At 39.1% G+C, this 26,121-nt stretch overlaps 3 protein-coding genes across 6 annotated transcripts in view; 2 read left to right on the top strand and 1 right to left on the bottom strand.

The window, feature by feature from the left end:
* The window catches only part of heca (hdc homolog, cell cycle regulator), an 84,124-nt gene extending 69,915 nt beyond the window's left edge, over nt 1–14,209 (bottom strand). The window contains exon 1 of the mRNA XM_036819395.3: nt 11,893–14,209. Within this exon, the coding sequence (XP_036675290.3) occupies nt 11,893–13,091 (1,199 nt within the window). The 5' untranslated portion in view covers nt 13,092–14,209. The remainder of the gene's footprint in view (nt 1–11,892) is intronic.
* The window catches only part of Mlc2 (myosin light chain 2), a 272,717-nt gene that overhangs the window by 122,604 nt on the left and 123,992 nt on the right, over nt 1–26,121 (top strand). The window contains exon 1 of one of the 4 annotated variants that reach the window (XM_070996184.1): nt 6,775–6,779. The exons of the other annotated variants lie outside the window; for them this stretch is intronic. The gene's annotated coding sequence lies outside the window, so the exon portion shown is untranslated. Of the gene's footprint in view, nt 1–6,774; nt 6,780–26,121 lie in introns of those variants that run through there. 4 annotated transcript variants of the gene reach the window in all.
* RpS7 (ribosomal protein S7) overlaps nt 1–26,121 on the top strand; it is a 267,915-nt gene that overhangs the window by 156,858 nt on the left and 84,936 nt on the right. The gene's annotated exons all lie outside the window — the stretch shown is intronic.

The raw sequence follows: 26,121 nt of genomic DNA, 5'->3' as shown, positions 1-26,121 counted from the left end.
GTCAAAGTCAAGAATAAAAAACGAGTTAAAAGAAAAACCTCCCGCTGCGCTGGGAAACCTTAGAAAAACGAGGATGACAAAAAAGCCAGCTCCAGCTTAAGACAGCTTTAAGCCAAGTGCAGTCGTTTACACTGAGCGAAAAAAACAAGGGGTGAGTAAGCTCCAACCACACTTAAGGAACTTGCTCAGCTGCTTCTTGGGTTCAATACACAAAATAAACTTGAAAAATGTATTCAATTAAAAAAGTTTTCACTTGCAGCACGCTGCCACCTCTTGGCCCTCAGCCTTTTAGCCTTCTTTTCTGGTTTCTGTTCCTTTCGCAGTTGTAAGAGTTCTGCCCTTTTTTTCACAAAGTTGCCAAGGAATGCTCTGCATAACTGTAAATGAGCCAAAAGCAGGGGGCGGAGGGCGTGGCCGCCACATTGCGGTTGCCTTCTGTCTGAGCTTCAATTTCCCCCCTTTTTCGCCGCCTTTGTCTGCCTGCTTAGCATGTAAATAATGTGCACGAAATTATGAATGCAGCTAATTAGCAAGGCAGCAGACGAGTCCTGGGATCCTAGAATCCTCTTTTGTTGGCCAGCTTCTTGTTGCAGGTTTCAGGATGCACAGGGAGAAACTATCTAAGGAAAAGATAAAGCCATAAGCTTTGGCCTCTTTGAAATATACTTTGCCGAGTCTATCTTCTAGGTCTGCCCAAAATTTCTAGAAAACTTTAGTCATTTACTATTTAAATCCCCAATTTTTCCTAGTGCTTAAATTCATTATGTCATTGAACCATTAAACTGCTCTTAAATGCTGCCCGCTTGTTTTTTGTTTATGGCGCCACGGGGAGCGTTTAACTTAAAGCGTCGACAAATAATTCAGGGAGTTCAGAGGGAGTTGTTCCCCGGGAAAACCCCATCTCTGGCCCATTAATCACCTTCCTCCCACCTGGAACATAGAGCTAAACTTCTGCGTTTGCCACTTGCCGCGATTTATGGCCCCTGCACTTGAGAGAAGGTGGATCCTTTCGGGGAACTCGACTTACCTGCGAAGATAAAAGAGAAAATATATTTGGGATTAGCTTGGAATTGATGGAAAGCATTGGGGATAAGCTTAAAATAGGGGCAATGCAACTAATATAGTTTAGGATAAGGCAAAGTAAGTGAGTGCCATTTAGGATCAATAATACTTAAGGAATAAATTATATCGATATTTATTTTCCTTATAATTTTTTACCTTGCACAATTAACAGTAAACATATCACACAGATTACCACCTGAAACAGATCACGTTCTGGTTCAACTTTTTTTATAGGCCTAGCCAAAAACCTTGACAAGTTCAGTTGCTGATAAGAAAAACCCTCACCCTGCCCCAGAAAAAAAGAATTAAAAAGAGTTGGATGTCAGCTTGCCCTGCAGATGCTACCTTAAGATTAAAACCCAGCGACTTTAGCTCGGCAACGGATGCCCAAGGCTTTTGTTGTTGGCTGAATTTACGTTTAAACACTTTTTGCTTTTTTTCCCTGGTCTCTTTGTACAACAATTTTATCGCGTGCATAAACAAGATGCGGGACAAAAACGAGAAGGAAAAAATATAAATAAAAAACGAAACGAAGTCAACTCCAAACGGAGTTTCAGGTTTACTACAAAGTCATGCAACACGGTCATGTGCAGCTCGAGAAACCCGTCTCTTTCTCACCCGCACTTTCAAGATCTCGGCCGCTGTCAGTCCAATGCTGCAAATTATTGCAGGACATTTGCCCGAATGGCCAAAGGGTAAACAATTTTTTGTTTTGCATTTATTTATTTTACAGCAACAGGCGAAGAAGGTTGAGCAGCCACAACAAAAGAAAGTGAAGAAGATAAACAAGAAGGCTTAAGATGGGGGTCTGAAGAATGGGATACTCTTTCAGAATCACCATGAAACTTTGGATTTTAATGTATTTTGGGATAAAAGAGCATTGTGTAAAATATGATCATGATAGGTTGAAAAATAAAAGAGTTATTTGACTTCAAAGAAGTTAGGAATTATGATAGAAAATCCGAAATGAAGTAAATATTTAAAGACAGTCTTTTGGTTAGTTCATTGCTGTTCAACAATACCCCTTGGAAGAGTACTACAATCAATTTCAGCACGAACTGCAAGAAACCCGTACATCAACATGAAAATTACGAGTAAGAGAAGAGGAAATAAGAAAAAGAAGCTGCAGTATTATCAGTCAAAGCAATTACAAAGGCATCGACAGCAACAGCTTTTATTATAAAGTATTCAGGGCCTTCGATTTTCCAGGTCAGCGAGGAAACAAGAACGAGGACAGAAAAAAACCCAGAAATCGAAGGCGAGAACCGTAAATATTTATTTATAGGCTTTTTTGGGGTATATACACATAGTGGTGGAGTGTCACTTTCTTTCGCTTTTGACCATTTTCAATTTATGTATTTTTATTGATTTAAATCTCAGGCAAATGCAGTCTTTTTTTATTGCACTCACATTTTTAATAAAACGAAACGAAAGTAAAGTTGATCGAGGCAACGGCCATATCATCGATAAAATGCCCCCTCCCCGGCTTCCCCCAATAAATGTTGCATTTTTATTATCATTTGCTGGGGGGCTGTCATCAGGTGGAGTGGAGAAGCAGAAGAAGGGAGAAAAGGAGTTGCACTCGAAAGTGAAAGTTAACTCTTTAAGGCAGAAAGAAAGAAAAAAGATTACTTGGCTTAACACACATGTGTGTATGATGTTCGGTTTCTTTCTTTTTTGCTGGTCTCTTTCGTTTTCGAGCCCAATTTTTGTTGATTAGTTTTGCGCTTTAATTGAATCAGCGACAGCATTTTGTCCGTTTAAGGTTGGACCCACTGTAGTTGTGGTTGCAGTATAGTTTAGTGGATGGCCCCTCTCCTGCTGCCACATTTAACATTTAATTTTAATTGCCCCTGGCGCCGCCTGCCCAAGTTCAATAAACTTGTCTTGGCTGATAGCAATAATGATGATGACGATGTTGCTGCCGATCGATGTGGCATGCTGCAATAGATACAGATACGTTGCATTTTTCGCATGTGCAACGAGCCTTTCAGCAATTGCCGCTATGCCAAAGCACACAATGAAATGGAGCCATTCCCCTTCCGATTTCGTTCGCTTCGATACGATCCAATACGATCCGCTTCGATCATCGGATATCAAAAGGCAGCGATCGTTGCCCCAAAGAGTTGCACACTTCATATATGTATGACTCTGTTGTTAATTACAAATATCGGTGATTGGGTTGCTCGGCAGCAGTGTGTGCACAATATTGAACATAGAAATAATGGCGTGAGAAAGTTTTTGCGAGTATGTGGGAGTGGATTCCTCGATAGGGTTGGGGATCTCTTGGGATCTGAACTCAGTTGGGGGTGGGAGATGGGTTTAAAAAAAAATTTGTCATTTTTCATATTATTATGATATGATATCTCATATTATGATCTAGTTAAAACTGATACTTCCTATAAGTTTACATATCTGTTATAGGCATTTTTTTAATTTCTTGTAGGACCCTTTAGTTCTTTACGTTCTTTCTCCACTTTTTCCCCACTTTCCCCATTCTACTTTTTTCTGGGCCACAGGAAATGAATTTCGCCTGATTATCCTGCAATTAGCTTAATTCCTTTCCACACTTTTTCCCATTCCCTCATGCGATTAAGAAATTTGGTGTGCTTCCTTTTTGTTTCTTTTTTCTCCCCATTTCCTTGGGTTTTTTATTTTAGCGAATTTTTTAGCCCTCTGCTAATGATCTGTCACGCCCCGAGGCGAACGCATAAAAATGCATTTGGTGTCGTCGCCTCTGAAACAATAAAAAAAAGTGAAATAACAGAGGAAAAAGCCAAAAAAGGGGGAGCGACCAAAGGAAGAAGCTGGGACCGAAAACCTACAAAAATGCATTTATTTATTTGCGGCGGTTTGATCGTAAAAATAATTTGCTTTTATTGCCCAAAACGGGGCAAATGATGTTGCCGCTGGTTGCATGCACCCAAAAATGGGGGGAGAAAAAAGTATAAGAGACTTTAATGCGTTTTATGTCCTCGTCATGCTGCTAAAGTCGGGACCTTTGTGCCTCCCTATATCTTTAATTCGCTTTATTTTATTTTCCCCCTTTTTTGCAGTCCGAAGACTGCAGAAATTCCGCAAATCAACGCCTTAAGCCTCGAATTTTATATTTATTTTTGTACGCCGAGAGCCATTGACATTAGCCTGACCGCCCAGGCACTTATTCAATTAAACAAAACGCAATTGTTGTTAACACGAAAGAAACAGCACTCCATCTCTTTCGCCTTCGGTAGCCCCATCTCTCTCCGTTCGCCTGCGGCATATTGTCCCTATCCAAAGTCATGAAGCGTCAAATTGTTATGGCCAAAAGATGGAAAAGATACAAATGGCAACGGTTATCGCACAACAAGCGCAATCAGTCGTGTCGCAGGATAGAGATGGCTATAGTGCAGAAGAGAGAGACCGAGAATGGGGACAGACAGCCAACAAACAAACAAACAAGCTACAAACGGGCAAACTAAATGGGCGGGGTAAGCACTTGCCTGAGTGCAACTAAATAGATATTATATAAGCATAAAGAATATGTTTGCCTTCAGCTACGCACCCACAAAAAAGTAGCAGCTTTAGCTACTAGAAAAATATCAAAACAAAATTGTAAGGCCAAAAAGATATCCTGTATAAGAGCAACCTCTGAAGAATTTAAACTACATTTTTTTAAACGTTATGAAACTTGGTGGCCCTGTGTATTATAGCCTTACAAAACATCCTACCTAATATTATGGCTTTTACTAACCAGCTTTAAAAGTTATGGCCATAACAATAGCTTGAGAACCATGTTAAATATCCCTTATTTTTGCACCAAAAACAGGGTATAGCAAATGGTAGAAAGAGAACTAAACAAGCTAATAATCATAAAACCAAATGACTTTGAACGGCGTCGAAACGTTCTCCCCGCTCGTTGTCCTTTGACAGGATGCATGGAGCACCCAGATGAAGAAAAGGAAGCTGCAGAAGAGGAAGAAGAACCCGAACCCGAAACCGAGACGGAGAAAAGCGTGAAAAAAATAAGATGAAGGGCGGGAGAATCATCAACATTATCGTCAGAGTGACGATTAAAATTTAAGCTTCATTTGTTGCTCTTGTCTGACTCCTTTTAAAGGGTGAGGAAAATGGGGAAGGCTAAAACATGAGAGGGATTGAGGATTTTTCATGGCTAAGCCAAGGGGACTGTGATTGAGTAGGTGTCAAAAGTTGAATGGGGAAATGGAAAAATGGCAAGGGTTAAAATGTTGCTGCCAGACTGTCAATTTTCAATTTCCCCCCTCCATGTTCCCCATTTTATCTAGATAAGCCCCCTCACCAAATGAAAATTGCAACTAATAAACAAATAAACTTGGAAAACCGAGTGGCAGGGGCAAAAAAAAAAAATGGAGGAGGAAAAACGAACTGCAAGCGACAAAAATTGCAAATGCAACACAAAATCTCCGTACAGTTCAGGGGGCACCACGCCCACGAAAGCCTGAATGCATTCGCAATCAGATTGAATGGCAAAAATAAAAGGGGGCAAGTGGGGAATTGGAATCGGAGAAAGGGGGAGAAAGTAGGGAGTTGATTCAGGGACAGGGTCTGGGGCAGCAGGCAGACGCCGAATGTGGAATCGTTTTAATGGATATCAAATAGGAAACAAAACAAACATTCCCACAGAAATATACACATGCAATGCAGACAGTCCAAATGCATAACCAGCACTGTGAGAAAAGGATTCTGTTTTAGCAGAGTATTATTAGTAGTGCCAATTGTTGGGAATCTTTGTATTCGGATGTATTTCGATCAAATTCTTATGAAAATACTGATTCAAGTGTAAAATATTCTATATACATCATTATATTTTAAATTTAATATGGTATTGGGTTCTCAAAAAATGATCTTTTTATATAAGCTCTAGCTTTTATTAATTCAATAAAGGGAATCCCCAGTAAAATATTCTGTAAGCCATCAAACATATATGGAATCCATTACCCTATTTTTTTTGTTTTTTCCAGTACACTCCGATAGGATCCCAACTGCAGTAGGAGAGATCCAATCAGAACTCCAGCTGGGTCCGAAAGAGACCGACAGATAGGGCGGGAGTGAGAGGGAAGAAGGAGGAGAGGCAGGAGCAGGACAACAGTTTTGTTTCATTTGCACAAACATTTCATGTTTTGTGTTCCGTTCCTGTTCTGTTTTCAGTTTTCTGTTTTACTTTTCGCTTTTCAACTTGTTCATCCACGCCCCCTCCGCCCACTCCACGCCATATACCTTTCATCCTTGCTCTTTCATTTCGCCAGGCTCGTTTTTACTGTTTCCACTTCTTTTTTGCAATTTTTTCCTCTTTTTTGCACGTTGCGTTTTATTTTTGTGTCTGGCAGCTGCTCGACAACAACAACAATATTGATTGCAATTTCAGCCTGCAGTGGCAAGGATGGGGCAGAAAGGGGTGGGGGGAGGAGTTGGGGTTCTTCTCTGTCTCATTTGGCTGAATGGCCCAACACAAAAGCCTAAAAGCACACACACAGACGGCAGGCAGACAGATAAACACTCACACACACCCAAAAGCTTGGCTTATGAACCAGCAGACGACATCATGCTGGTAAAAACGGGGAAGCAGTGCAGCAAGCAGTGGGTACAAGGGAAGCAGTGCACTGCGGAAAATCCATACGATCCTGAGATAATAGTGAAAAACTATTTATTGTAACATGTAACGAAGTAGTAGTAAATGCAAACCACTAGGTTCGTCATAAGCAAGACATAATACACATAAACTGAAAGTTTCATGACAGTTAATAAACTTTAAGGAATAAATTTTATTTTCGACTCCCAACCTTTATTAACTGAAATATCTTTTCTTTTCAGTTCTAGCAGCCTAACAAAATTTAATGGAAAATCTTTCCAATTATTTTCCGTGTAGATTTAAGTTCTGCATAAGAGAGTGAGACAGAAGGTAGCGGAGAGGGACGGAAACTGCTGAGCCAACGAAGCCTTTAAAGTTGGCAAAAAGCCTGCGGATGGAGCCGCACACATGTGTGTACATATAGATGGATGTGGATACGGATGTGGGTGGTAAATACAGGAGGAGGTTCCAGGGAAATAGGAAGAGGCGGAGATGGAGTTGCCCTGGCATTGTCTGTTGGCAATGAAAGTACGACAATAATGACGTCGAGGGAACTTTCCGCCGTGGAGTCATGCGCCGTTCGATAGGCGCCCATAGAATGTGTGGGTGTGCGGTACTGCTGCAATGCACCAGATACAGTGGTTAGATATGCAAATCGAAGTACTGGGGAATTGAACCGAATACCTTTACCTATTTATTTTGTATTTGAAAGTAAGGGAAATTGTTAGGACCAAAAGACTGCAGTTTAAATAGTAATATGAAGCAGTGGTCACCACACACCTAACCTGTGGGAATGGGATATTTCTCTGCCGGCGCTCTGCCGAAACACACAGTTCTCTTCAATAAGATCTTCATTATATCCAGAATCTTGTGTCAAAACTGGCAGCAACCACTGTACTCGTTACCTCGATGTGCATATGTTTATTTAAGTTTCAGTGTGCGTATCGTTTTGGCAAAGATTTCATTAATAGCTTTTGTGGTTGTGAGGGCGGAGGACCAAGTGGAAAACGAGTAAGCAATGCATACTTGATTTGATATTCAACAAAAGGTGAGTGTAGTTCCCCCGATTCCCTTTTGCGAACCGCTCCTTTTCCCCAGGCTTCCTCCATTTCTCCGACATTTCTCTTTCTGCCCACACATCGTTATGCGCTTTAATTTGCAAATGGTTTTGCAGATTTGGTTGCGGTTACAAATTTTGTGGGGGAGTCTGCCACAGTGGTCACCCGTTGTGATGAAACCACTCAGCGTGTCCGCAACAAAGCTTTAAAAGAACAAAACGTGTCTGATGTGGCGCTCTTTTTAATGTTTCCTCAATTTGACTGCCCAAAAAAAGGTCGTTAATTGCCGTTTCCCCATCCCCTCGAAGGTCTTTTATGGACCCTATATGTAAAACACATTAGCTACACATTAAGAAAATGTAAAGATTTAATTTCTAGTTCTAAATAATAGAATACATACCAAATTTGTCAGATATCATGGAGCTTTTTCCCATGATATATCATCCACGCTTTTAATAAACCTTCCCTTTTTAGTGATCCCTAAAAATTTAAATTTTTTTTCTGTGCATACGTTGTATAGCCATCGAGATCCAAGTCGCACCATTTCATTTCATGCTCGGCTGCCCCCGTCTTTTGTTTATTTATCATCGCCAAGCGAAAAGTGAAACCTAACCTCACACAGAGTATACTGAAATATATAAACAGAAAAGCGCCAGAACCTATTCCAATGCGCTAAGCTCCCGCCTTCCATCGACGAAAACAAACAACAATCGTCATCGATATGGATGGTGTAATGGGGTTCCGCGTTAATAAAAATTTTACAGTGCAGAAATTTATGCTTCAAGTCTAGACGACAGTTTTTGGAACGTGCTCAATTAGCACAAAGCCGAGGGGGGTATGAAAACCGAGTGGGGCGAGGAAAAACTAACGAGAAAAACAAAAACAGAATTTAAATGAAATTTTCGCTATGCCGCCCCCTCACGACTATAATTCACTCATTTTTACTACGGAATACAGAACCCCGCGGGTCTCAAAGATAAACTATGCACCGATATGGAATATCGCTACCCCTTTCTCCCACTCTAAATCTTCCGGTCTATTGCTGTCTCACTTTCCTAGCTGTAGTCACAACAACAAAAGTCGTGCGAAAGTTGTTAATTTTCGTTATAGTTTTGTTTTTCACACCATATCACCGCACTTGGAATGGAGGGGGATTGGCATATTGTCTGACGATCTGAACAACAAATATAAGGCGAGTGCTTCGGGTGTCGACTGGGGGAATACCTCAAATTCCGATGTTATAGTGCTGGGGATACGAAACTTGGCAGAAAAGTGTATTATGACTTGTTAAACAGGAACCCATAGTAAAATTTTGATATTACCTTATCCCGCTATCATATCATAACAAACCATACTGTCATATCGTGGCATAAAAGCGATATAATGGTTCAAAACAATATTTAAATAATTCTTCCCTCCCCATATACCCATTATTTACCCGTTACATCTGAAATATCCAACTAGTCACACCCTTTACAGCCCCCCGTTGCGTTTGGTATGCAAATTCAAGACGCTGACTTTGTTGCTACTTTGTTTTTATAGCCTGTAGTTGCAATTTGTTGTAGTGTTTCTATTCTCGGCGTGCCTTTCGCAATTTATTTGCAGTTGTACCCGCTATATTTTGTACGGAATGTTCGGGAAAGTATTGCGCCATTATTTTGGAGATGGGGTGAACATTACAAATAATAAGGGGGCGTAATGCTACGCCCACGTGAGAGTTTTGGGCCTACGAATTGGGAAATTATTTGCAGAAGGCGGCGAGAGAGAAAGAGAGAGGTAAACAGGAAGAGCTTTTCTGCAAAAAAGTTGGGAATCTGGAAGCGGCACGAAAACAAACAGACTTCCGCCTCATCCACCCACCGAAAATGAATACATAAAATGTGTCTTAACCTTGACATTGGACGCCAAATACAAAAAAAGAGGAAAACACAAATATGCCGGCAGACAAAACAAGTTAAAAGAGCGTGAGCGAGCGAGGGAGAGCCAAGCACATTCATTCATTAAACAGAGACGGCAAATTTAAAGGGAAATGTCAGAACTTTTTTGTGACTTTCTTCTTTTTTGCTCACCTTTTGAATCAGCAAAGTTTGTTTACCGTGGACAGCAGCAACAATAACAATCAAAAGTACTGAGCAAAAATTAAATAAAATAAAAATGGGCCGCGTGTGGCGCTAAAAATAAACGCCAGTAAATACAAACAAAACAAGAAATAAAAAATGGAAACAAAAAAACGAAAGGCGATAAACAATTTTATGTACGTTTATTTTTGAATTAAATGCAAATCATCAAAAAAAAAAAGTGCTGATAAGCAAAAATTAAAAAAAATGTAAGCCTGCAGTTGGCTTAGGGGGAACAAGAGAGAAAAATATAACTCAAAAATGTTTAAAAACAGTAAAGTATTAAAACCGAAAGTTATTCTCCCTCATAGTAAAAGTAAAACCAAATATATCACTTATCTTGGGGATATGGTTCATATCTTTAAAATACCTTAGTTGGAAACATTAGGAAGATTCTTTCACACAAAAAAACATATCATATTCCAAAATTCTTAACCTTTATAAATAGGAACTTAAAACCTTATTATAAACTCCTTAAAAAAATAATAATACCCTCTTAAAGGGTATAAAAACACACAAAAAAATAAGGCAAATATAGTGGCCTTGAAAAGTGGGCAAAAACAAAAAACGAGGAGAAAGATAGAGAGCGAAAAGCAGAGGAATGAATGGAATTATGCCATAGAAGGCAAAACAAAGTTCTCAGCTTAGAAAGAGAGGGCCATATACCGAGTGAAAGAGACGGACAGAGGGTGAGGGGTTGAGATTGCGATTCTAAAAACCTGAAGATCGCGTTCAAAACAACAATAACAAAACCTACAAAAAGCGATCCAATTCTTTTTCGTGTTTTTCTCTTACTGTTTCTCTTGGCTCTTTCGTTATTATTTTTTTTCGATCGCTCTGGAATAAATAATATTTTTCTGTTGCTCTTGGAAACGGAAATATTAAAATTGGGCATAAAATAAATAAAAAAACACATGTGGAAAACATACCATACGATAAACGTCTGTTGCTATATGGCAGCAAATAAATTTCAATAATTTTTCATTTCTTATGATTTATGAATAAGAATTCTGGCAAAAGATACAGGAATGGCTGAAGATACAAGAAGCCTTGACCCAAAGCAACAAACAAAAAATAAATAAAAGCGAGAGAAGATTCCGATAAAAGTGAAACTCGTGTAAGATCGAAAGTTGGGGGAATATTTATAATGCAAATTATCTCTCTTTTTGTATCTGCTGAAAAGATTAAAATCATCAACTTCCTTAAAAAGAAAATATTCGCAAATTTCGCAGATAAACAAGCGCATTTTATTTAATATTTGTGCAAATATTGTCTGTATTTTGCAGCTGTTCGGCCATCAAGGTTATATAAGCTATGGAGCCGGCAAACGAACGAAAAACGGGCAAACAATCGCGTCAATTGTTGATAACACTGTGCAACACGATAAAGGAACCCAGAACATCAATCTGATATCGGAAATTGGAATTTTGGTTGATAATATTTCTTGCCACATGAATTTTTAGCAAAAAATAACTGAAGAAAATGGAGAGATTGGCATATACTTCGTATGAGTATTAATCCAATTTTATTATCGCAAATAAAATAGGTCCACAAATATTAAACAAAATTGATTAAATTGTAATTGCTTTAGCTTTTATGAACTAAAATAGAATGGCAGCTACAAAACTAATTTGAAGAACTTTTTGCCCCTGGGCTGTTCTGGTCGTTTAGTGTAATTGATAAAAGTTTTGTGAATAAATATTGAAATTGCTGATGTGCTCCAAACCACATGTTGGGGAATTTCGCCACACATATTTCGACCTTCCTCGTCTTTTGCTTTCTTAAACAAGTTAACCAAGGTTTTAAGTTTGGGGAAAAGAATTATTAAAGCTGTCGCCTAAAGAATTCGCGTTCTAATACTAAAAGATTTTCATTGTAACGATTATATGGATATGGATTTACGGATTCTTAAGGTAGCCTAGGTTTTAAGTTAAGGGACAGTTATAATTTTAATTTTCGCCTGAAGAATTTGCGTTCTCCGCTTGAAACTGCAGCATTTGGCTTATACTAGACTGTTTTCGTTACATCTTTTTCCGAATTTTTTAAATATTTAATGTAAACTTACCGCACTCGCTCGGAATAGAGTTCGACCTCCTTGTTCTTCTGCTGCTGCACAAGTTGCTGCTGTTCATAGCTGGCCAAGGGCTTAAAGTTGCTGATATTGGCCAAAGCAGGCAGATTGTTCTGTTGCTGCTGCTGCTGCTGGGGAGCAATTAGGAGGTTCTTGGACAAACCCAGGCCGTTCTGCAGAAAACCCACGGGTTGCATCAACAGCGTTTGCTTCAACTGCTGCACAGGCGACACGGGAATCTCGCCACTGGATTGGGAGGCCGATGGCGAGGTGGAACCGCTGCCAGCTCCACTGGAGGACAGACTGCCAGCCCTGGCCCTCAAGTCCAGGCCGAGGACATTGTTGGGATTCAGGATGTTGCTCAGAGTGGCCACCACACTGGGCTGCAGCAGATCCGAGGAGCCGTTGTTGCCGACATTGCCATTGTTGCCGGTGGTGTTGCCACTGTTGTGGGGCAAACCCGACCCTATGACACCCACATTCGGATTGGGCGTTAGTCCGCCGTAACTATTGCCATTATTCTGGCTCAAGGGGGCTTTGGAGTTGCCATTGCCATTGCGATTCCGCTTCTTCTTGGCCTTCTTCTTGTCGTCGTCCTCGCTGAGGTTGCCATTCAGGCCATTGGATCCCCGATTGCCGGATCCATTGAGGTACAGAACACCCTGGTTGGTGGGGGCCACCCACTCGAGATCCTTGCGCAGCTGGCCGCGGCCGCACTTGCAGCTGCAGGCCTTGTGGACCAGCTCGTAGCCCTTCTTGGTCCACAGGTGCTGGAGCCGCTGCCTCTCCGACCAGGAGCGGGCCCTGCCGTTGGCCTTGAGGGTCTGCAGCACGCCCGCCTCCCACAGCTCGAAGCACTCGCGGTGCATGTACTGCCCTGCACTGCAGTTCTCGTTGTTGCAGAGCACCCGGATGCAGTCGGCCAGGGCCAGTTCGTTCAGCGGTATCAGGGCGTCCAGTTTGCGGCAATCTCCGCTGGGCAGGCAGCAGCGCACCACGCCCCCAACGCCCCCGGAACCCTGCATGGGCGCCATCAGAACGCCTGAAGAATTCGCGTTCTCCGCGTAGAACTGCAGCAGTTGCTGCTGCTGCGTCTGGTGTTGCTGCTGCAACTGTTGCTGGTGCTGCTGCTGCTGCTGCTGGGTGCTGCTGTTGCCGCTGCTGCTGATGTTGCTGTTGCGACGCGGAGCCATAAATTTATATTTTTTCTTTGCTCTCTAAATGTGCACTTTTTGCGTTAAATTAATTTGGTGGACTGGCTGCCTCGAAAAATATCCTCCTCAATCTCTATTTCGGATAAGCATTTTTTCGACCATTTTATATTTGAAAATATTGCTTGTTGATTCTACTCGGGAATTTATGCTGTGATTTGTGGCCCATAAATGCTTGCGGTGTATATTTATTGAATGCTTCCAGTGTTTTATTTTTGAACCGATTGCAGAGTATTTTTAAACCGATTTTTGGGTATTTCCAGCGAGTTTGCGAAATTATTTACCGATTTTTATTGGCTTTTTGAAAATATTTTTAGGTTTTTCAGAGGACTTTTGTAAATTTTGTGTAGAAAAGTGGTTATGGGCAGACAAAAGTCTGTTTTTACGAAATTTTATAAGGATTTTATTTTGTCAGTTTTCCGGTTTTCAAGATTTTATATTTTGGAATTACTTTTTGGGTTGTATATTGTAAATGCTTATTTTTGTCGTCGACTTTTTAGATTGTTTTTTAAATTGCTTGGTTTTGCGAGTGGGTTTTTTCAAGATGGTTTTATGCTTTAAACTTGGTGATTGCTTTTTTTATTGCTTTTAAAATCGTACACCTCCTTCTGTGTGTATCAAAAATACTTCGAAAAATTCCCGTTTATGCAGTCTGTTTTTTAGTTTTTTGTTGTACCTGAGCTGAGTTTATTGTTGTTGTAGAACGTTAAGTATCAAAAATTGTTTCTATTGTTTATCTTCGATCTCTGTCTCCCTCTCACACGTTCGTTCTGTCTCTGTCACACACGCGGCGCCATGTTCGGCAATTTTTCACATTTTGCTTCGCCTTCTGCGTTTGTTTTTGTTGCCTCTCCTTTGCCGCTTTTTGTTTTTGCCGGCAAAACAGAAGGGAAAAACAAGGAGGAAAATCGCGGGACTTGAGCTTGGTTGTAAAACTTGCGATTGGTTTTCTGTACACAGGACAAGGATAAATACAAACTGGAGTTTCCCTCTTCTCCTCTTCGGTTTCAAAGTTTTTCAGTGTTTTCCACGAACGGCGCACGCAGAGAGAAGCCAAAAAACACAACCAACCAGTTCGAAAGCGAAATTCAAACTGTTTTTCGTTTCGCCTTTCGTGTTTGTCCGTTGCGTTCGAACCGCCGTCGCCGTCGACGCCAGACCGCGCGGCGACTGCGCTGCGAGCGTCGCTGCTTGGCATTGGCAGCGAAGTTGGAGTTTCCCTCTTTTTCCCGCTTTTCCGCCCGTCGCCGGCTTTTTGGGGGTTGGTGGGTGGTGGTTGGCTGGTTTTCACTTTCCACCACCGCCGCCAACCGCTCGCTTTTCATTCGGCGGAAAACTCAACAGATTTTGGCGCTAAATGGGAATTGGTGGGGGAAAATGGTGGAAAGGGGTTGGGAAAGCGGGGGGTGGGGTGCTATTGGGGGCAACCGGAAGATAGATAAATCTTAAGGACTTAATTTAATGAAATTTTAGCAGATAACCTAACGAACTTAAAACTAGTCATAGAATAATAACGTGTGTACATAAAGAATTTTCATTGTCATTTTACAAGTTAATAGAATATTTTTTAGACGATTTTTTAAGATTAAATGAAATTAAAACACATATTTTTTAAAGATATTTTAAAATTTTTCATTCGAAAATAACTACGACTTTTAATATAAACATTATTATTTGATATTTTAGAGGAAACTTAGAAATTTTGTTCATTATTTATTATTTGTTTTTTAAAATTTGTTTATTTATTTTAATTTTCATTTTAATAAAAGTATTGTATTACATACATATTATAAAAAGAACTGTTTAATTTCCATCCTCTCAAATATTCGCCCAAATTCACTTGCGATAACAGTCATCAGTCAAAGCTCTTTTTGATTATTTTAAAAATAAGAAAATATTGAATTGAATAAATATTATATTATTATATTTATTTAAGGACTTTACACTTTGATTTTAATATACAATTATTTTTTATTTATCTAAAAATTGGTTACAATTTATTTTATAACACTTTCCACATTATTTCAAATATTTTCAAATGAAAAATGCAGTGTAATAGTATAGGCTATTTAAACTAAATATTACATATGAATTTCCTCTAATTCACTTTTTTATCAGGGAAAGTATTTATTTTTTGGTAAAAAAATTTATTGTAAAGTAACGTCGAACATCAAACGTGTATGAACAACAATGTTGCCAAACAAAACAATGCTTAGCAACATTGTTGCTCATACACGTTTGACGTTGTCGTTCGAACGCAACCGCAACACGTAACGTAAGCGTACGTATTGTAATAGAGGCGTGCACTGGTGTTTGTGCAAAAACCGGCAAAGTAAACAAAATGAAAACAGAGTTGCCGAGTTTCGGGAACTTGCAGCGCACTTTTGCTTTCCTTGGCTAATCTCTTAATTCCAGTGGAAGTGGAAATGCTTGCTATCTCTTTCTAGCGGAACTAGCCCTCTCTCTCGCACTCTACGATTGCGATTTTGTTTTATTTGTGTGATTGTACATAATCCCCTATATGTTGGCACACACAAACTGACAAATATACGAACGCAATGCATGCGAATGCCGGCAATAAAAGAGGCATTAAAAAACACACAAGCAGCAGAAGAGACAAAAAACAAGAAGAGAAGGAATGTAGAAATCGGGATTAGCGAATTGGAGGTACCCTACATTGATAAAAAGCTTTGAATTTCCCAATAAATCCTACAGTTTAGTCGGAAACCCAATAATTTTATGCTATTAAAACTGAGAAGTTATTAAATAAAATGATAAAAAATCAGATATGTTAATGGCTTCATTATAATTCTTCTGATGGTCATGAACTCGAAAATGTAACATTTTAAAGTTAGTTGGCTAATAATAAAAATCTCTAAATAAAATTTAAACCAAAAGTTTATAAAAAATCCAGTTGAAAGATTTACAAATTTGATATAGTTTTAGTATTATCATAATTATACCCAAATAATAGTCCTATAAAACCTGTAAACCTGTACTTAAAAGTTCCCTAGTTCCCTCAAAAAGGGTATTAATTTCACTGCCAAGCCGAAGTATAATTCCAAACGTAGAGCCTTTTTTATTGTATCCTCGCCAGCTTTTATGTATTGTCCTGTCCCTCTCCTCTCATTCCCTCTTTTTGACTCCCTTTTTATATCAAAATTCCCGCTGCGCGTGTTGCAAAAAAAGTATGCGAAATCGAACAAGAAGAAGCGGTAGAAACGGCAAAACAAGGGCACGTGTGGAATGGAAAGTGAAAAACGGAGTGGGAAGGGGGTTACGGAACCAGATGAGGATTTCTTATAGGACTCAGGATCCTGATTCGACACTGGGTTCTATTCTTTTAGGAGCTGTGGTGCAAAGTCAAGGTCCAATTCCACTTATTTTCGAGTCAAACTGCGCAGTTTCCATTTTTTTCTTCCTTTTTTCGACCTGCCGGAAGAAGGGAGGACGAAAAGAGGGTTCTGATATAATAATTAAGTCAGTCAGGTAGGCAGATCGGCAGCCATTGCGTAATAAGATCGTATATGGGTTGTTTGTTGTTCTATCTAAAAGGATCGAAGGAACCCAGATGGAGAAGGAGAACAAAGGAGAGCTGAACTAGTTTGTTGTTGTTGTCATCGCTGCTTTATAATTCTCAAGGATTTCGCTTTGTGTTCCATTCGGCTCTGACCTAATTTTAATGACCAATGCATAACGAAAAAAATAATAATAAAAGAAGAGGAAGACGCAGCACACGATGGCATGTGTTTAAAGGAGGAAGAAAGGAGGGGAAGAGCCCAGAAAGAGAGGAGGAGAGAGTCTGGAAGCCTCGGGCAAAAGCTGAGCCCATAATTCTTCGGCGACACGCATCAAGTTTAATTTGCATAATTAATGGCAATGCTGCATTGCCCCAGGGCCGAAAAAAGGGTTGCCAGGTTGCAATGTGATGTACTGAGTTGTAAGGTTAAAAATTTGGGTAAAAAACATCAAAATAATAGGGTTTTTTTTATTATTTTCCAATTTGATATAATGATTTCCATAATGTAAGGAGTTCAATTCCGTCTATGCAAAAACTGGAGATTCTGTCAAGTTTATAGTTGACTTTTAATAATTCCTACCCTTAAATAATTTTAAAGATTCAACTTTGCTTTTACTGGATCCAGTTTCTAATACTGGTGTGATAACTTTGCTTGTTCTTGGCAACTTTCTGCGTGTTTCTTGGCTTCCTGTTTGGGCTTCTAACCAGGGTGTGAAAGCGTGTTCTTCGAAGGAACTTTGCGGTGGCGTAAGAGTATCCACAAGATAGACAATCCCAATCCCCTACCTCAACCCACGAGTTGGCCATCATCCATTTATTCCAGGCCTCTCCTTGTGTTTTTCGCATTTGCTTCGTTCTGAAAGTCCGGGGGTGTTTTGGGCAGATGTGTTCGACACCCACCCGAACTCGTACTCCTCCATCTATAAAGCCCTCCGCCTTCCACTCCGCTCCTCCCGGCAGAGCGGCATTATTTGTAATTACTCATACTCCCGCATTTACCCAATCGGAAGCAACTTTGAAACCCAAAATAGGGTTTGAAATTCAACTGCCATGGCAACCCAACTCAACCTCAAACCGCCGAAGAAGGAAAGTACATAACGGTAAACATAATACATACCCAAAAAATATACATATATGTAGATATAAAAAAGAGACAAAACGGTAGAGAGAGTTGTTTTTCAGTCGACGGAGGGTGTCGTAATTTCGTTTCGTTGCCAAAAATAACCCAAACTCCATTTTGTTCGGCACTTGTCGAAGGATGATGATGATGGTGGTCCGTAACTCGGGATGAATCCCTTTTTCGCCCTTGTGGAAGGGATCCCAGATCCCAAAGTGGGTCTGATTCACGCCGCCGTGCTTGCATAAGCGAAATGAAGTCAGCATTCGCCCCATAGACATACATATTCCCATTTAGCGAACGGAAGTTGTACTCTCGAACCGAAATGGAACCATTTTCGCGTCCATGAGGACCACACATTTGGAAAACTTTGAAGAACTTATGGATACATATTTTGGCCTTAAAGCTAAAGCGATTTGAAATAGGAAGACTTTTTTTAGATTATCGCAAGAGTTAGTAATCTAAAATAAATATAAAAACGGTTGAAAAAAATTTTTCTTACTCAAAGAACTTACCATCTTTTCTTTCAGTAAAAACCATGGACATACATAGTTTGTTGAGAAACACTTCCGAACTCAACATGCGAAGGTTTTATAAAGATAGATCATACTTTGGTCCTATATTACTTATTTGATAGTCGTTTCGATTATTTTTCTATACAACTTGTGAATCTGTAAAAAGAACATTGGAATGGAATAGTATTAGTTTATTTTTTAAGACTCTTTAAATGTTTTTTATAACCAAATGTATTATTTATAGTACAAAATATATCCGAAGAAGTAAACCTAAATAAGAAATGTAAATTTTTTAGAACCCTTCGGAAAACAGGGAGTTCCATTTGCTTTCCAAGTTGTATTTCAGGGGGTTTGTGGGTTGCCAAGTTCCCTCCCACTTAGTCCTGTATCCTGTATCCTCCTTTTGCGCGGACCTTTCTCCGTGGCGCCAAGTGAAAGTGAGCGAGACGGCACATCCATGCTTAAATTTCATTTGTCCTTTGTGGCAGCAACCACAAGGATGAAGGATAATGGTGGGGGGTGGTGGAAGGAGAAGGGGCGAGAAAGGAAGAGGAGCAAAGAGGCGGATGACGAGGCGCACGCACTTTTCGGCTCAGCATTTTCGGGGTTATTTTTTATGCTGGTACTTCAGAATAATATATATACATATGTACAGAAGCAATAAACATACAGGGTGTTCCATTAGGAATATTCCTAACATTTGAGCTGTAGTTCCAAAGGTAGAATGGGAAACTCCGCCCACTCCTGACCAAATGATGTTTTTCCAGGTAGAAATTCACAGGTAAGCAGGAAAATGAATAACCAGGAAAATGAAGTCGGGAAAACAAACATTCTGATGAAAGGGAAAATGGAGAACATTTTAACAAATGGCGGCAGTATTTGACTCGGTGATTTTTCACATAATAAGGGAGTTGTCCCCAAAAAATTTGAAGTTTGGTTTTCATAAAAATAATATTTCACTCTATAATCCTGTTAAGGTTTTTGTGAACCATGATTAAGGTATTGAACAATAACATTCCTGCAAGAAAAATTAAAATGGGGGAGTATTTTTTAAAGTTTAGTTAATGAGATTATATTAAATTTATTGTATTAAAATGATTTATTTTTGCTTAAATAATAAAGCAAAAAACTTAGATGCTTACTTTACTTACTTTATTAGATATTGGTGCTCCAATGCGTTTTATTAACAAGGTATTACTTAGTTTACAACATTTTTAAAAAGGTCTTTTTTTCTGCTTTTTTTTTTTATATTTTCAGTTTTTTTTTGTTTTTAAATTCAGTCAGAAACATTTGAGCTGGTTTTTCTTATAGTTTTGTGCAAGTTGGCCATGTCTTCCCTTATTTGAGTTTGGCAAACTTTTGTTTGTTTGCCAAACTGACCAAAAACTCCCTAAAAATTCGATGTGACCAAGTTTGATAAGGCAAACACACAAAAACACATGCAAATATAATGCAATTTTCGCTAGCACGCTGACCTTCAACATCAATTTGCGAAAGAGAGCCGAAAAGGGAAGAGAGGAGGAGAGGGGGAGAGGGGGAAGAAGAGGCGAAGAAACAGACCCAGGCAGCGAAAAAAAAGAAGCAAAAGGAAGTGGCAATTGACGGAGAGCTAAAAATATGCAACTCACATACACACACCCATGCATGTGAAGCCAAACCACTAACACCATTGCAAAATGGGCGATTTTATAACATGAAATTGAAATTTGCTGCATGAAAACGAAATTTGCAACATGCCGAAAACGAAACGCAGTCGCTGCCGGCGTCGCAGTCGGCGTTGCTGCCGCAGTTCGAGTTGGAGTTGCAACGCGAGAGAGAGAGAAAAGAGTTGCGCGCGCATTAGAACAACAAAAACAACTGAAGCTGCGACGTCGACGTAGGCAGCGCTGCCCGCACTTCGTTTTTCAAGTGCAAGGTGCTTACGCCCCCCAACCCGCGCCACGCCCCTCTCCCCACGAGCTATTCAACTTCCAAGGGCAACTGCAGCGGCAGCGCAGCCAGCGTTGGCAGAGGCTGTGACAGCGGCAGCGGAGTTCTCTGCACTCTCTTCTGCAATCCTCTCTCGATTCTGCAGACCTTGAAAGCAGCTTCTCGAATGTACTCTTCTTCTTTAGCAACTCTACACGGAGAACAACAGGATTATATCTTGAGAATCTTGGAATTGACTGGAAAATTCTTCTACTTTTTTTAAAAATATTTTTTTAGGGACCAACAGAAATTCGTTTTTTTAGTTTTTACTAGCCTTTACATAAATAAAGAATACTAGTTATTGAAAAATCTTTTTTTTTATTCGTAATTGCATTTTATTTAGTAATGTTCAAATATATTTTTTCCCTGTGCATTCCAATGTTTGAAGCCCGAGAAGCAGCAGAATTAGACTTGAGTGGGCAGCAGTGTAGAACAGGCTTCTTCTTCTACCCCTCCCAATCTTCGATTTTTCGCCATTCTCTTCTGCGCTACCCACTTTTTGACATTTCGCCCACTTTTCCTGTTCTTCCGGTTTTTGTTTTGTGTGCTTTCCTGTTTTCGACCCATAATCCTGTCCCGCAAAAGTCCCTCTCTATCTTCTTCTTTTTCACCCCCGGGATCCCCCTTCTCTGGAGACTCGCTTATGTAATTCCCAAAACGTGTTTGGGACTTGGGGCTTTGTGACAACATTCTATGTATCGAAATTGAATGAAATTTCTTTTCGTTTCGCTTTTTTTATAGGGGGAAAAGTGATATCAAATGGGGAGTTTGGGAAGATTTCCAGGGGGTTAAGGGGAAAAAGTTGGTATATATTTTTATGCGAAAACTTGGGGGCCCGTTACCTAAGCTCCATGTTGTCAACAACTCTGCTTACAATAAAAGGACGTTATTTGGCTCTAGTTATTGGAAGGAAGAGTAGATGAAATCTAACGATTGCAAAAAATGTATATGTTCAGAAATACATTTGGAGTTTTAAATTAATATTTTTTCCTTTTCTGAATGTTTTTATAACTCAAAATGACAGGACACACAACTTTTTCAATTATACTTTTTGTATTCCTCCCCTTTGTTATTGATTAGTCTTTAAAGTCCCAGTATTAATATTACACCTCTCCTTAAATGATCGGAAATAAAAATGTTAAGTAATCAAATATTTATTTGAAATCTGAAATCATCCATCCATGTTCTCTACACTTTCTTGTAAACTCTATTCTTTTTGCAAGGCGTTTTAGAAAAATCTATATAATTAATTATGTTAATGATAAAAAACTAATATAAAAATAGTTTACCATTGTTACCATATAAATAGCCCCCTGTATTCCCCTCGAATTCTTCATATATTATAGGGTTGTTGATAACATATCAAAATATTGATATATTTTATGAAAATTATGTTTTTATATCGTATATTGTTTTTGCTAAATATCAAAAATACGATACATTAATTAAATAAACTTTTGTTTGTTGAAAGTCTCTAGGTTGCAGTGTTGTAAGACTCTTTTTTTTTCCAAAATTACTTCACTGTATTCCTTCCCTTTGTTATTAATTAGTCACTAAAATTCCAGTATTTACAATTTTAAGACCTTAAAATATTTAATGTAATAAAATAGGTTTTTGAAATTGGAAACCAATTCATCTATGTTTTTCTAAAAGCTAACGATGTATAGTTTTAGCAGGACTTTATTATAGTCAAAATAATTGTAATATCATTAAGTATGTTATACTTATATTTCTACTTATTTCTATCCTCCATTCAATTGATTTTCCCATCTGTCCATTTTGTTTGGACTCCCTTTTGAATGGGCAGGAACAAATGAGTCATTTGTTTTCCTTTTTTAGTCACTGTTGTCCTGCGTCCTTTTCGCTGGGCCATTATCTATGCCAATGTTTTCCTGTTGGCCCAAACTCCTTGTTTTTCTGCCAACTCCAACCAAACACGTGGTATCAAAATGCTGGCCAAAAAGCCGTGGGCCATAAATAAACCTCAAAATCCTGGAAACCCTGGAAACTCCGCTGTGGGACTGGGGAGTTTCCCTCCCACGCCCACTCTCACTCCCATTCTACTCCCTCACTTTCCCATTCTTCTGGAAGGGGGCAACAATAAAAGGTAGGTTGGCTGTGGGAGTGAAGGAGAAAGAGAACCTGCCAAGTCAAACTCCATTAGCTGCCTCTTTCTCGCACACATCCCCACTCCTTTTTTGTCCCACTCCTTTCCCTCTCTCTCTCCGGCTCTCTCTGCGCAACCTCCGTACAAAAGCACCACCAAAGGCACCCCCGCTCCTTCCCCTCCGGCGAAGATTTTTGCGCGTGTCGCTCTCTCGACTCCAAAAACTCCAAAGAGAGCGGTGGAGAGAGTGTTCGGAGAGTGGGGCGAGCACAACTTTCCATGTTCTTGATCGTGAATTTTCTATGCTACTGGGGCCTTGAAACCTTGAAAAATTGTTGTTGGCGACCACGAATGAAGTCGAAGTGGAGCGAAAGAGAGGACGGGAGAGTGGGTGGGGGCGGGCGGTTTTATGTGTGCAACTGGAGAGTGGGAGAGGGACAGAGATAAATGGAGTTTGGCGCAGCATTTGCCGCATTACGTCAGTACGTCCTCCCTCTTTCCCCTCCGCGCTCCTTTTGGAGTCGTATTTGTGTGAGTGGAGATTTCTGGAATACAGTGGCGGTCGAAATAATAGTAATTCTAGAATGCTAAGCATCAGTTAACTTAAAAAAATGTTACATAGAGTTTTTTTTATAAGTCCTTTAAAAGGTAATTTTAATGGATTTGCAACTACAAAATGCATAGCCTACTTTTTGGCGCGTCTGCTTCTAAAACTATAAGGATCCACTAAAATGGTCATAAGATCATAGCTATGTATATTAGTTGACAAAAATCTAAATCCCATTGTTTTCATAAGACTTTGTTTTTATATTAGTTCTTAAAAATATTTTAATGCTAAGTAGCTTAACGAATTTTTTTACCCAACATGATGATACTAATTCTAAATTTTTTATAATTTGTATCTTTGTAGACTATATTATTTTGCCACAACTGTAAGTGTGTGGTTATGTTTCGCCTGTGTGAGTGTATGTATATTTGCACATGAAACATTTTTCCATTTTCCTAGGCTGGCTTTTGCGTTGTTTTCCGCCTCTTGGGTTTCCTTTTCATCGCATTTATTTGGCTTCGCTCGGTTCTCACTTGTCCACCCATTTCACCCCACCCACTTTCCTTTCTTTTTCTGCGGAGTTTTGTCGAAGTTTGAGAACATTCTCTTCCTTAACCGAGGTCGCGTTTCTATGTGTGGGTAAAACTGGAGTGAGGTGGCATAAAAAGAGTGAGTGGGCGAGGAAAAAGAGGAGAGTAAAAGTGGGAGAAGGAAAGTGGAAGGCACAAGGTGTTTCATATTGGGATTTTTCCACATCCAAATATAATAATACAAGAAAAATAAGGGTCATAATGAAATCCTATATAATAATAGCCAACATGAAACTGATATTATATTGCTTGTTTTAAATATATATATTTGGAATAACTTGTCATACATTAAAATTATTTTAACGTTTTTTGTTTAAGATTACAGTTTTATAATAATAATATATAGTAATAAATTCTACCTTTTATGGTTAAGGGTCTTTCCCATATGGGCTAAGAAAATAGAAAAAAGGTAATGTAAAAGCTTCCCAAGAAAATTATATATTCAAAATTAAACATTGTTAATATCTGAAACATCTGATATTTATATAATTTTGAAAATCTTGTTATAAGACATAGATTTAATCTTTTCCCTCGGTGGACTTTGAAAATAGAAACTTCTGGTGGGGATCTTTTGCTTTATCGGCTTTTTATATCGCCTCGTTCTGTTTATTTTTACTGCGCACTTTGTTTGGCGATTTTGATATTTTGTTGCGTAGATTTCATCTTTGGGGCAACATACTTATGCTCATATTTATGCTCGTATTTATTTCTGCGGTCGTCCGAGTGACTCATAAAAATTCTTGGGGTTACGGGGTGTTGAATAGTGGGCAGGGGTCTCTGAAAGGGCGGGTTGCAACAAATTCATGTTTGCTTTGACATAAGACTCTTACACGACTTAATAGAGTTAAGAACATTAACATTTTTGGACATAAAATAGAGAAAGATGAAAGAGAAGCATGAAAAAATTACAATCCATACATATAAAAGAACCGAAAATTTGTGACCTTAGAATGTGTTCAAGGTGTTAGCTCGATAAATTTTTTTAAATGATGTTGTAAGCTCAACTATTTTATTATTATCCTATACTAATTTAGAGGAAATAAAATTCCAACTAAAAATGACTTATTGCGTTATAAAAAAGATCGTATATCTTGTTTTCAGTTTGAAGTTCAGACAAAGTTGTGTTTTTTTTTATGGTAACTATTAAAGTGTATCTGTGTTGTATCGTGCAAATTTATTTAAAAACAACTTTTTCACCTATGAAATATACCAAATAGATTGTATGTATTTTTAACTTTTTAAAATTTTTTTTATCCGTCTTTATCTATAGGAATTTTATTTTAGAATTCGGAATCTTCTTTCCCTTTTTCAGCAAACGAAATATGTTCTGTGCCACGTCATTCGCTTGGCTGATTTTCCCTTTGTTTTTCCGTTTTTGTTATTTTTTCTCGCTTTTTGCAAATGAAAACGAAAGTTCTGGCTGCAAATACAAATACAAAAACACTCTCCCGGAAGCAACCCCCAAATACACAGGAAAATGGCATGTGTATACAGAAAGAGCTCCACAAAATGTTGGAGCTCCTCCCATCGGGAAAACCCCAGTCTTCCCTTTCGGCACCCACACTTCTGCTTAAAATTTCATTTATTTATTTTTGGTCATTTATTATGGCAATTTAAAATTTTGCTAGGGCCGCCAGAGTTCTGCATCCCAATCTCTCTTTTTCGGTCTGTGTATAGTGTATATGTGCAGTCTGCGACATGAATATCAGGGCAGCTGGCGTCACAGCGGTTTAGCAGGTTAATTACATGGCACCAGACCACACCTCCCGATTTCCTCCCCCTCCCAATTATTTGACAGCCCAACTTGCAACAAGTCGGTGTAGAATATAGATTTTCGGACTATGTGATTCCCTTTAATCAAGGTGTTGTTTTATAGAATTTATTTACTTTTACTGGGAAATCTCAAGAATTCGCGTCTTGTTGCTAGGCAGACAAAAGCTCATTGGCATGCGTAAAACAGTTTCAATGTTCTTAAAAGATAAAGACAATCTCTCAGTAAGATTTACATGTTTATTTTAGGAATTTCTCAGTTAAGATAAGTTATTTTTGCCAACTGACTAGATCTTCTGGAATGCAGTATACCTTTTCATATGAGTAAATACTGGGTACAAAACTACAGTTGACTCAGTTTTGGCAACCTGCTTTTAAGCCCGCCTCCATTGTAATGCAATTTTGTTGTGGCAAAAAAATGGTCTAGATGGGCGAAAAAATCAAGGGGTTGGGGAGGAGAAATGGGGAGTTGGACCTTTGTTGCACTTTCCACGAACATCACGTCATGCGATTTTTTTTGTCATTTGCTTGCGGACCGTTACATCCGCTGGCGCTCTTGTGGGGGAAATGTCACAATTGGAATTGGATTAATGCGCCTCGCTGGTCCGAAGTTGCCCCCTTTACCCTTTAGACTCCACGCCCCTGCCATTTTGCATTTTGATCAAATTTTGCATGTCTGCTTAACCCTTTTGGGTGCAATTAGACCATGACCGTCATCGGTGCACGGAAAAAAGTGTGGATATTTAAAAAAATGTAATGAATCCTGGGTAACATTTATTGTGTGAGCTACAACACAGAAGAATGTGTATGTTATTTATTTTATACAAAATATATACAACTATTTGTTCATCCCTTGGAATATATTAAACAAAATACTC

The sequence above is a fragment of the Drosophila suzukii genome, chromosome 3 (genome assembly GCF_043229965.1).
Source record: "Drosophila suzukii chromosome 3, CBGP_Dsuzu_IsoJpt1.0, whole genome shotgun sequence".
Taxonomy (NCBI): domain Eukaryota; kingdom Metazoa; phylum Arthropoda; class Insecta; order Diptera; family Drosophilidae; genus Drosophila; species Drosophila suzukii.
This window is presented reverse-complemented; position numbering and strand designations above follow the sequence as displayed.